This window comes from Centroberyx affinis, unplaced genomic scaffold (assembly GCF_046629955.1).
Source record: "Centroberyx affinis isolate AG114_WGS23_722 - 3 ecotype Tasmania unplaced genomic scaffold, CSIRO-AGI_Caff_v1 ptg000216l_1, whole genome shotgun sequence".
Lineage (NCBI taxonomy): Eukaryota > Metazoa > Chordata > Actinopteri > Beryciformes > Berycidae > Centroberyx > Centroberyx affinis.
This window is the reverse complement of record NW_027278907.1, coordinates 165,001-177,500: the sequence shown is the minus strand read 5'-3', so window position 1 is coordinate 177,500 and position 12,500 is coordinate 165,001. Positions and strand designations below refer to the sequence as shown.

Here is a 12,500-nt window from a genome sequence, read left to right as displayed (position 1 = left end):
ACACACAGATACAGTGATTGTCAAATTGAATTCAAGGAATATACCTTACATACTGTATATATAGAGTATATTGAAAAATTTGACACACTCTTCTACTTTTCAAAGTGGTTAATTATTAACAACTAGTCATGAGTAATCTGTTCCATTCCTAGTGTTTTACCTCTATAAGCTTTTACTGTGCATTGTGATATTATGAAGTATATCTTCGGAATGACCAGACGTAATGTGAAAACCAGAAAAGAGTTTATGAAACACCAACTCCTGCCATCGCCTCCCGAGAGGAGCGAAAAAGAGAGGAGTGAGCTGGGGGGGGGGGGGGGGGAGAGAAAAGACGGAGGGAGATAGAATCATTTCCTGCTGTTGAGGGACGAAAGAAAAGGATGGAAGACGGGTGTTGAAATACGAGAGAGAGAGAGAGAGAGAGAGAGAGAGAGGGAGAGAAAAGAGAGTGAAAAGTAAAAAAAAAAAAAAAAAAGTACCATAATCTGTGAAAGTTCTTAACTTTTATGGCACTCAGACTGATATTTTAGGCCGTTGTTTGAAGTCAGGGCTTGGCTCAATATCTAGACCACAATAATGTGTTGTTGATGTTAAAACAGTGATAGTGTTTTCCCTTGGAGACGCGAAGGGGAATAGAGCGAATGTTTAGCCGTAAATAGAGAAAAGAGTCGACGGAGAGTGAGTTGATGTAGAGTGTTTATCTTTGTCTCCGCCTCGTACGAACTCTCTCCTGCAGCCTTTAGTTGTGTCTTTCTCCTCTGGCTCTCTTTGGTGAAAGCTATGTGTTTATACCTGTCAGTCAGACTGTGGGTTGCAGTCATGTGTGGCGATGCTATCTGCCCATAGCATTGAGATGGCCTGCTTCCAGACCACGACACAGATGCATGCACACACACACACACACACACAGAGTGGTACAACGGCAGCCCGCATTTGTTTTATTCTCCCTCCATCTCGATCATTCTGGCTTTGATGTCCCGCACAAGAACACAAGCGTGACCAACCTGCGGGCAGCATGAGTCAGGGCTCACACACACACACACACACACACACACACACACACACACACATGCACACAAACATACACATTCATATGAGGTGGCGTACATATACACACTGACTCATCATCAAACCATGTGTTCCACTGAAGGACAAGTCAAAATGGTGTGGGTTCGTGGCAGCAGTGATGAAGAGTCATAAGCGAGCATGTGTGTGTGTGTGTGTGTGTGTGCTTTTAATGTTTCTTTTCTTACAGTACGAATGCATTAACATACTTTAACAGTGATTACACCACTCACATTGATATATTACGGGCTGCTCCAACATTCAGACTAGCCATAAATATGCATCTTCATCCTCCTCATGTCTCCATTTCCCCCTCCTCTTCCTCCCCCACTCCCTCCACCATTACCACCTTGTGTGCTGGTTCGTCCCAGTCATGCGTGTGGAACACACTGTAAAACTCAAGTATGTCGGCAGGCTGTGGGTTTGTATGGGAGCCCAGAAGTGTGTGCGCGCACAGCCACACACACACACAAACACATACGCACACACACACACACACACACACACACACACACACACACACACACACACACACACTCACTCACTCTATCTATAAAAGAGCCGGTAGACCCGCAGACAATGTCTAGCGCCTCTGAACACGTGCTCATGTAAGCTAACTGCCGAGGGTGTGTGTGTGAGACTATCGGAAGTGTGTTTCTCTGAAGGGGAGGGGAAATATGAGTTTATGAGTGTGTGTGTGTGTGTGTGTGTGTGTGTGTGGTTCTTGTGTGAATATGTGTGATTGAACGTGTTCCACGGGATCTTAACACAATATGAAGAGGTGGGAGATTCCCAACTGCAATAGTATATTGCTGTTGATCTCATTCTCACTCTCTCTCTCTCTCTCTCTCTCTCTCTCTCTCTCTCTCTCTCTGTCTCTCTCTCTCTCCCCCAGGTCTATGGAAATGCAGGACCTAGCCAGTCCTCATAACCGTGTGGGAGGTGGGGATTCGACGGGCTCCAAGCTGGACAAGAACAACCTTGGCAGTTCCTCCATCACCACCAATGGAACAGGAGGTGAGGAGGGAGAGCGTGTCCCCATTCCTTTCATGCCATTGAAACATAATGACTTGGAGAATTTGTACGAATCTGACTGAGAAGATGCCTGAGTAATTGTTTAAGGTGCTGTAATAGTGAACGGGCGGTTATGCCTGCAGTAGAATGGATAAAGGAGCCAAATTCATGAATTATCATTATTTTGTTTCCAAAGTATTTACATTGCCTATCACAGTCTTGAGGAACAGGTGGAAGTCAGAGCTTTTATCATGTTTTTCATCAGTGTTTATTTTCTATTGGCAATTTTATTGTCAATTTGTATTCAGTCATCTATAAAGACAAACAATACATGGATCCATCCGTGGTTTGATTTGAAATGAAGTCCAGTATAACAGTGTGTGACTGTAGGGAGAAAAATCATCAGTCAAAGGGATTTTCAACATGCACAGATAAGTACTTTTTGAAGAATTTATAGAGATGGAAGGAGACACGCACATGCGAACGCACACACACACACACACACACACACGCCCACGCTGGCATGAGTGCTTGAGTAAACCATCGGAGAATGTGTGTAAACACACGGTGAAGCACTTTTGCTCTCCTCCGCTAACCGCTTGGCAAAGTGTGTGTGTGTGTGCGTGTGTGTGTGTGTTTGAGTGTGTATATGTTTGAGTGCAAGCCCAAAATCCCACTGGAAACTATTTCCTCCACAAGAGCATTAAAGCATCACCGCTCTCTTAGATGTCAACACTAGTGAGCCCTGTCCTCCCTCTCTCTCTCTCTCTCTCCTCTCTCTCTCTCTCTCTCTCTCCCTCTTTCTCTCTCTCTCTCTCTCTCTCTCTCTCTCTCTCTCTCTCTCGCTTTCTCTTCACCCATCCAACCGTCTCTCTCTCTTTCTTTTCCCCTTGTCCCACCCTCTCTTTTTCCTCCCTCTCCTTATTTCTCTCTTCGCCCCTCTCTGTCTATGTTTCTCTTTCCTCATTTCTCAGCTTTTCCCTCTTTCCCCCCTTGATCTCTCCTTCTGTCATTCTCCGTCCTCTGGAATCATTTTTGACAAAGCGCTTCGATGTAAGAGCATTAAATGTTAGTGCTTTGTTGAGCGCGATCCTTTGATGTATTGGCGATTTAACATGCAATGGAAACCACTGTTAATAGTATGTAATGGAAAAACTGAGATGTTGCATTCTAGTCATCTCGATGTGTCTGTTTATTGCAACACACACACAGACACGCACACACACACATGCTCACACACTGAATCACGGTGGTCAGACTGGACTTAAGAATGCATTCAAACCGTATTAGAGCGCATTAAATCATTTTTGATGAGCTCACAGTTAATGGTTTAAGCAGACAGGGCCGGGACTACACACTCACAGCCAAAACAAACTACATATCCAACATTCCCCTCACCTGACATCAGCCAGCTCATTGGCCCCCGGCCGTCTCCATAGCGACTCATCTGTCTTCATTAGGGCTTGTCTGATGGGTTGTATTGCTCCCCGAGGGGATTAATAAAGTTGTCCTAAATTGAACAGAATGGTATTCTCAGATGGTCAGAGCCTATGATGATGAGTTTTAATGATGTTCAGGGAGGAATAAAAAGAAGACTGGAAAACAATTTCTAGTTGGTTGAGAACAGGTGATAAACTGCTGTTGTGAATCAGCTAAATGTGAATCAGCTAAGGATAAATCATGTGCATGTATTAGCTGCTTTAAGCATTTTCTATCCTGAAATAACACTGTGTATTTTTGAAATCGTAAACTTAATGTCTCGTACACCTGAGACTGGAACTCACTACTTGAGTTCTCAAAAGCCGATTGGTTGTCAGTGCGCCATAACCTCACCGCTTTCCCACCTTGCACCCCTATAGGAGAAAACATGACAATTCTAAACACGGCTGATTGGCTGTTGGGCTGCAGCAGCCCGCCCCCCGCCCCGGGCTCCAAGGACTATGGTACAGAGGCGCATGTGTGTGAATTTAGGGTCAACATGTTTTGTACATTCTGATTTGGGGTCAGAAGTCTATCTTAGTAGCTTAAACGCAAAGGGGAGGGTTTGGATAGGTTAGGCTGGTCCTGGATCTGTGCCTACAGCCTGGTGTGTGCTGAATTTGCTCTGATTTGTTTTGCTGTGAAGTGCACTCCGGTCTTGCGTTACAACATCTTATGTCTTTGGATCCCATTGTGAATTTATCATAGTGTGTGTGTACTGTATAATTATTAATGCACAGGGGTTCCCACTGGGCATGGAATTTCTGGAATGTCATGGAATTTTCAGAGGTGTTTTCCAGACAGGGAAAGTCAGGAAATTTGAAGTCAGGGAATACCAGGGAATTTTTACAAAAGGGTCACTTTACAGGAATATACCAGAATGTATTTTACAGCTTCTTTCACATATTCATTGCATTAGCTGGTGGTTTTCAGCTGTTTTTTTTTTGTTTTTTTTACAGAAAGCCCAACTGTAGTGGAAACCAGACTTCTTACCTCTTTAGAATTTGGGGAAAACAACATTAAATAGGGAGGAATACATTTTTTTTAGGTATTTTTAGGTCATGATAGCGCTGTTATTTAGTTATGGGAAGTCAGTGAAAAGTCATGGAATTTTATACCAAGGCAACGGTGGGAACCCTGCATACAGTATTTGTACACAGTGTGTGCTATATGCAATTTTGCTGCTCTTTATTCAGTGGGGTTTTATGTGTGTGTGTGTGTGTGTGTGTGTGTGTTATGTGTGTGTGTGTGCTGTGATGGGTGCTTCCATGTTGGCCTCCCCTTACACTGATCCTTCTCATTCTTCCCTCTTCCCTAAGTGAAAACAGAACCTATGAACAACAGCGAGACAGTCACTACCACAGGCGACACGGCACTGGACACATACGCAGGCTCAGGTAAACACACACACACACACACACACACACACACACTCATATCCATGCACATAAATACACACATTTGCGCTATTCTCAGTTTTAGAAACACATACAAATTCAAATGCCTCTATCTCCTTGTCTCTCGGCTCTATCTCGCTCTCTATCTCGCTCTGTCTCTCTCAGACACACACACACACTGTCCGTTCATTTCAGCTCAGTGGTAGGCATGCTGAAAGCTTTAATCCTATGAAGTATTGCCTGTCCTTGGGATTGCGTCATGAAACGCTGGCAGAAGGAAGAGAGAGAGCGAGAGACATTTTTACACTCGTCTTTTTTTTTTTTTTAGACTCACACACGACCTCCTTCTCGTAGCAAAACAAACACACACACGCACTCACACACAAAACCATTAGGCAACGCACAGTGAGGGTTTAGAAGCAGCGGGGTGTTTGTCAGTGTTGAGCTCTGACATCTCAATGACTACAAACAGACATTGTGTTTTACTATGAGGCCCGCTGTAAGGGTTTCAGGCACGGACTGCAGCACTGTCTAAAAGGAGAACTTGGCTCCCTGCCATTCAAAATGCTTCAAATTGTGTTTACTGGAGCAGCATTTCAACTCGGCTAATCTGGAGGCCTTGGAATTGTACTGTTCAGGAGTAGTTTGGCAAATGAAAAAAGAAAATACTTGAATATTTGAATTTACAGCATCCATGACCTGTTGTTTCTTTGTTGTTTTTTGTCGTACTTGTTTTTAGTAATCACCAGCAGTGGGTACAGCCCTCGTTCAGCCCACCAGTACTCTCCTCCCCTCTACCCCTCCAAGTAAGTCTCACATTATTATTAAGATTAAGATTAAGTTTAAGATTGCAGTTTATCGATCCCCTAGGGGAAATTTGAGTGTCACAGCAGGAATGTACAGTACAACGGCAGAACAAAATACAGGGAAGGTAATAAGGTAATACAGATAGATATACAGGCAATATACATAAATAAAAAAATATATATAAAAAAATATTATGAAGATAAACAATATAAAACTATTAAAAAGTGTCTCAGTGTCCAAAGTGTCTAAAGTGGTGTTGAGCATTAAACCCAGTGTAATAGAAACTCCTGTGTAAGTTTGAGTCCAGGGATATAGTCAATAGATGCATATTGTACCACAGAACCTCTGCAGTTCAAAGACTCCTTATCAGCTTACTTTCTTGTACACTTACAGTTACACAGCTACTAATCATTTTCACTCATTTAGCTGCCAAATAGGGTCATTTTAATTCACCAGCGGACCCTCAAACTCGGTCATCCGTTCCTCTAATGACGCACCTCTTTACTGGATCATCATTATTATCCTCCCTGTCTCTTTCCTCTCCTCTGCCAGGCCTTACCCTCACATCCTCTCCACGCCGGCGGCCCCTCCCATGCCGGCTTACGCTGGCCAACCGCAGTTCAGCAGCATGCAGCAGTCGACCGTCTACACCGCCTACTCCCAGACAGGACAGGCCTACGGACTGTCCACCTATGGTATCAGCAAACACGCACATGCAAGCACACATGGTGGAATAGCTGCACTCTCTAATACATTTAAGCACTACAAGTACAAGCAGGATAGGCTGTGATCTGTTGAAAATAGCTCAAATGAAAAGTCATGTGAATGGGATACAGTGCAAGTTCTTTTATATGAAGCTTTCCAAAAGTTTGCCACAGATCAGTGGTGGAAAAAGTTCTCAAATCCTTTACTTAAGTAAAAGTAGCAATACCATCATAGAAAAATACTCGTTTACTTAAGTAAAAGTAAACGTTTACTTAAGTAAACTTTTGAATGCAGAACTTTTACCTTTCCACAGAAGTTGTGTTAGATACACTTGCAGTCTTTTGACATTGCACTTGCATGAACTGTACATGTCAGCGGTGAAGTTTATTGGTACTGTAACCTACGCAAACCTCATATTTGTTCCATGATCCGTTCCCCCTGCAGATCTGGGTGTGATGCTGCCAGGCATCAAGACGGAGGGCGGCCTGGCCCAGAGCCAGTCTCCTCTGCAGACCGGCCTCAGCTACAGCCCCGGCTTCACCACACCTCAGCCCGGACAGACTGCCTACTCACCCTATCAGATGCCAGGTCAGTGTGCGACACGTCCAATCAAACGCCACCTATCAGGTCCCACCCCAACTCAAATAATATAACCATGTAATGTTTTCCCTCTGAATAAAGGGGAGGAAACATTCTTGCTGAAAATGATGAATAAAAAAATTGTGTTTTCAGTGCATTTGGTGCTGTTGATATTCACTCGGTCTCACAGTCAGAGAGGAAATGTTTTAGTCTTGCTTACCTTTCTGTGTGTTGTATGACGTTGCACATGGATTGTTACACAGTTAAGCTGTGTGTAACTTTCTCCTCTCTCTGGTGTCTTTCCCTTCTTCTCTCTTTCCACACTCTCTCTCTCTCCCTTCTTCTTTCTGTCTCCAGGTTCCAGTTTCACTCCTTCCTCAGGCCTCTACGCCACCAACAACTCAGTGTCCAACCCAGCCAACTACACTGCCACACAGCAGGTACCTCTGTGTGTTTTGACATGTATGTGTGTGTGTGTGTGTGTGTGCAGGCTTGTATGTGTGTTTAAACCTGGAACACTGGTGCGGTACAGCTGAAAGTTAACTTAAGCAACAGCCATTTTCTCAGGCCAGTAAGAAAACCCATTTCCTCAGAGGGTTTTGCCAGAATAGGCCAACCGTGTTACATGTTTGCTCTTAGTGGTCAAGTGAATGTGACTTGCCTCATTATGCTGGCTCTATTAAAATATTAAGATTTTGTATGGTACAGTTGCAATAGAATTTGAAGCCATAAGTGGTTTTACAGTTACGCTCGCACACAATTTTCCTCATTCAGAGCAGCTTAAAGAAATGAAAGCTAATTGCACTGTGACCTTTCAACAGAAACAAACGCAGGAGAGTCACAGACAATTAGTCATTTTAAAAGTCTGTTTTGTTCTGAATATTTCTCTATGTCCTCATGATGAATTGGATTGTGGTAGTAAAATGCTTAAAGGGGGATTTTAATGTCCCTCTATGATAGATGTGGCTGTTTACAGAAAGAAAGTTAAGGTTTGGCCCGTGTGGGTGGATAAAGGGGGAAGATGGTGTGTGTATGAGTTTAACAGAAAAAGAGAAAGTGAGCAAGAGAGTAACAGAGGAAGAGAGAGAGAGACAGAGAAAGAGAGAGAAAACAAGTCTGTGTGTATGTGAATGTGCATGCTTGCGTCTCTGTATGACTATATATGCAAGTGTGTGTGTGTGTGTGTGTGTGTGTGTGTGTGTGTGTGCATTCATGTGCGTGCGTGCTCCAGTTTATAAGGACTTGTAGAGATGGACACAGTGACAGGTTTAGAGAGCTGACTCATAAAAGAGCCCATCTCCACTGGGTCAGTAAAAACCAGCAACACAAGGCTTTAATTGTTGGCCAGATATAAAATACAGAATGGAGGGAATAAAAGATTACAGAAATGAGGGGGAACACTTGTAAAAATCTCTCTTCAAAGTTGGGGCCAGTCTGAGCCATTCCAGAAAAGTGAGCCTTCCCCAATCCTCCAATGTCTTTCTTTCTCTCTCGCTCTGCACTCCATACATACAAACTCGCACAAATACTGCATTACATCCGTCCTGTGTGTGTTTGTTTGTGTTTGTCTTGCACAATATTGATGCTCATATGTTACTCTCTGCAGGATTACCCCTCATACACAACGTTTGGCCAAAACCAGTATGCCCAGTATTATTCCGCCTCCACTTACGGGACATATATGACCTCCAACAGCGTGGATGGGACAGGCTCCACAGCGGCCTATCAGCTGCAAGATCCCACCCCCGCCATGACCGGACAGGCTGCTGAACTTCACCCAGGTTTGTTCTAAAAGGAAAAAAAAAATCTTGTCTGCAGATGAAGCTGTGTATTTCAATGGACATTTTGTAATTGTGAGTGAATGTGTATTTGCTTATAAACGTACAGTGGTTGAGTTGTGCACAACAGAATCCCCTTAAACAACACCACTTTCCCATCACCGACACTCCATCGCAGTCATTATTCATTTGAAACCCTAACTTCATAAATCCACAAACAGCTGTCAAGAGTTTTGACCATTCCAGATTGGGACACTATAATCTTGTTTCCAGTATAAAATACCGCAGTATGGGTAACTGAGTTTAAAAAATCCCTCTTCCAGCCATGATGAACTACAGGAAGTAAGTCTCAGACTGTAGCCATGGTTACCTGGCATCTCACTCGCTAATTGGAGAATCAGCCTGTATTTACGTTAGCCTTAGAGGCTTTGATTAGACTGAATTTACATTACATTACACCTTTGTAGAGTAGTCAAAGAAAGACGGACGGGAGAAAGAACAAAAGAAAGAACTGGAAAAGAACTAAAGCATACCCATATATACAGAAATATGGCTTGGTATTCTCCTATTTTTCTTTTTCGCTCTTTTTTTCGTATTTTTCTCTGGTTTATCTTGGCCAAAATTCAGGAGGTCTGATTAAAGGAGCTTATCATTCTTCCTGTCACCGACACTTTTCCTCTCTCACTCTCTCTCTCTTTCCCTCTCTCGCTTTTTCTCTTTCTCCATTTTCTCCCCTCTTGTAGTTGCAGTTGGTGTCTGTTTCTCTTGTCACTCACTTGCTTTCCACATCTTTGTGCTTTATCCCCCACTCTCCGAGTCCCTCCCTCTTTCTCTGATTGAGACATAACAATATGGGAGTTGAAGCTTAGAGTCTGGTTCTGGTTACCACACAGCAGTGGGAGCATATGGCACTAAGTGTGTGTGCGTGTGCGTGTGTGTGTGTTTGAGTGTGTGCATGTGTGTGTGTGTGTGTACATTTCTTCTCATGCACTTTTGTGTGCATTCTCATGTATGCCTGCATACAGTTCTGCCTGATAGTATGTAACTAGGAAAGCAGCGTTGGATTATCCTCTCTCTCATCGTTGCCCTTTTCTAATTTATTTCTCAGTTCTATCTCTTGCTCTGCTGTTAAATCTTTACAAATGCATTTTATTGTGAATCACTCACAATTCAAACCCAGCAGCATAGCAGTAGTACTTTTGTTTAGGATTCTTGTTAGTGTTTAAGTTGACCTGTCATGCCAATTACCTTGAATTATTAACCCTGACAAGATGGCTTATTACTGTATGAAGGCTGAGTTATTACTATTGCAGAAGTGAATACAACACCAATGGGATCAACTCCAACCTGATCATTACTGCTGCATTCATGCACTGAATATAGTTAATGATCGCTTGTACAGGATGAGACAGATATTAGATATTTTGTAAATGTGAAAGATAAACAGCTCTGCAGACAGTGAGCCGTGTGTGTGTGTGTGTGTGTGTGTGTGTGTGTGTGTGTGTGTTCTCAGGGGACTTTGACACAGTGCAGAGCCCCTCCACGCCCATCAAGGAGCTGGACGACCGCGCCTGCCGGAGTGGAGGGTCCAAGTCCCGGGGCAGGGGCCGCAAGAACAACCCCTCCCCTCCCCCTGACAGCGACCTGGAGGTGAGGGACCAAACACACTGAGCATACACACATACACACACACATACACACACACTCACAGATCCTCTCTCCTTATGGAAATCTGGATATCTCAAAATACATCGGCGGAGTGGCTCATTTGAGAGTGGGACCACCCATATCTTTTCTTATTCGTACACTCATGCGTGCACACACACACGGGCCAAGACGAAGGACGTACCCTTTCTGATAAAGCAATGTCATCCTCTCTCTCCCTCTCTCTCTCTCTCTCTGCAGAGGGTGTTTGTGTGGGACCTGGATGAGACAATCATCGTCTTCCACTCCCTGCTCACAGGCTCCTACGCTCAGAAATATGGCAAGGTGAGACACTCTTCCCTCAGTAAATACTGTGTCATGTAGCCTCCAGTGTAAATCTCTATATCCACTTTGCACTGCGGCCATCTGTCCATCAAAAGTGATATCTCAGTTGACATCTCAGACACCACTGGTCTTATTTTGACAGAACGGAGGCATGATGCATCTTTTGCCCTGTGTTCCAGCTATTTAAAAAATATCCTGATTGGCCTAATGGGGATGCTATAATTGAAGGCCAAAATTTCTCCTGCACCCTAAAGTGCAATTGACTCTAAACTTGCTAGACACAGCCAGCTATCCCTACAAATTATACTGACTGGCTGACTATAATTAACAGTCATCTTTTCAGACTTTGAAAGGCCATAACTGCTGCACCACCGGTCCGATTTTGATGAAACTTGCATCCTGATTGGCCCAAGGGTGCCTGCATCACTCACAGGGGAGGACATGTTTCACTTGGACATGTTACATGTATGCATTTATCTGCTGCTCTTATCTAGTGTGATTCACAATGGGTGCAATAATAGAATAAACATAATTTCTAGATATGGAACACTTGGAAGTATGAAAATTACCTGATACATTATGATTACAATTTGTACTACAGATACATTTAAAAGTCATCAATAATTGTCACTGCTTGCATTAACATCATAATCATTTAAGAAGCTGATTTCTTACTTGGTCTAATGTTTTTGACAAACTTTGCTGTGAACTTATTTGGTGGTCTAGCCTTCTCACATAACAAGTACGCCGTTTATAGTTCCCTATATTTTAATGGTCCTTGGCCCTGATCTGGTATCATCCTATGTGGCCAAGGCTGCAGACTTTTATTGGGTGATGTAGTTTCCTGTGGCAGTGGAGTAGCCAGTAGCCTGCCTGTACGGGCTGCGTCCCACTGCAGCCTACAGACTCCATTCTCAAATGTTGTTTGGCAGTCAAACAAACGCTGGCGAAGCACAAACCATTTAGAGCTAGACTTGCATGGAACCATAGGAGCCCAGGCATTTTACAGCCAGGGTTTGTGGGTACTGATGTACTTCCTAGTTCCTCTGCAGTTATGGAATGTAACGTTTGGCAATGGGGCTTTAATGGGTACAAGACAGACCCTGGCGAGTTGTAAATAGCTGTGTTTGTGTGTGTGCAAGTGTGAGAGAGAAAGAGAGAGCACATGCAGACCCTGTGCAGACCCTGTGGTATAGTAAATTCTGGTTGGTTTGTGTTGTATTGACTGTAGAGGGGTACTGAAGAGCTCCAAAGGACGATATTACCATGGATTTAAGTCTTGGGAGAAAGTGGAGAGTTGTACATTTCTCCTCAATTACAAACAAATGATGAATGACGAATGCTCACTTCCCAGAGATAAAATGAAGCTTTATTCACCCTTCGATATGTCATGCTTTGTGATAAAGTGCAAACCAAGTCGCGTCTTCGGTGCATACTCTGAAACCTGGGAACCCTGCGTTAACCGACAAAGCAAAAGACACGTCGCCCGATATTAGCCTTAAAATAATTTGTTAGAGAGTTGCATTTTTTTCACCTCGTTCGCTGCTGCCCTTAAGAAATCTAGTGGCAGCTGTGTCTGTTCACACCTCGCCCAAAATAGTGTTTACACTGTTGATATAGCAACTACAAGACCACCTCCTCTCATAAGGGCTCTGAGGATATATCTGCTCTGAAGGATTTTTCGCTT

At 43.6% G+C, this 12,500-nt stretch overlaps 1 protein-coding gene across 4 annotated transcripts in view; it reads left to right on the top strand.

Moving 5' to 3' along the window:
* Positions 1-12,500, top strand: part of eya4 (EYA transcriptional coactivator and phosphatase 4) — a 37,138-nt gene that overhangs the window by 16,148 nt on the left and 8,490 nt on the right. The window contains exons 3-12 of one of the 4 annotated variants that reach the window (XM_071541237.1): positions 1,961-2,082; positions 3,939-4,022; positions 4,878-4,955; positions 5,695-5,761; positions 6,315-6,457; positions 6,912-7,055; positions 7,404-7,486; positions 8,653-8,827; positions 10,338-10,474; positions 10,730-10,813. In XM_071541237.1, the coding sequence (XP_071397338.1) occupies positions 1,961-2,082; positions 3,939-4,022; positions 4,878-4,955; positions 5,695-5,761; positions 6,315-6,457; positions 6,912-7,055; positions 7,404-7,486; positions 8,653-8,827; positions 10,338-10,474; positions 10,730-10,813 (1,117 nt within the window). Of the gene's footprint in view, positions 1-1,960; positions 2,083-3,938; positions 4,023-4,843; positions 4,956-5,694; positions 5,762-6,311; positions 6,458-6,911; positions 7,056-7,403; positions 7,487-8,652; positions 8,828-10,337; positions 10,475-10,729; positions 10,814-12,500 lie in introns of those variants that run through there. The other 3 variants (XM_071541244.1, XM_071541252.1, XM_071541260.1) reach the window with 3 other exon arrangements.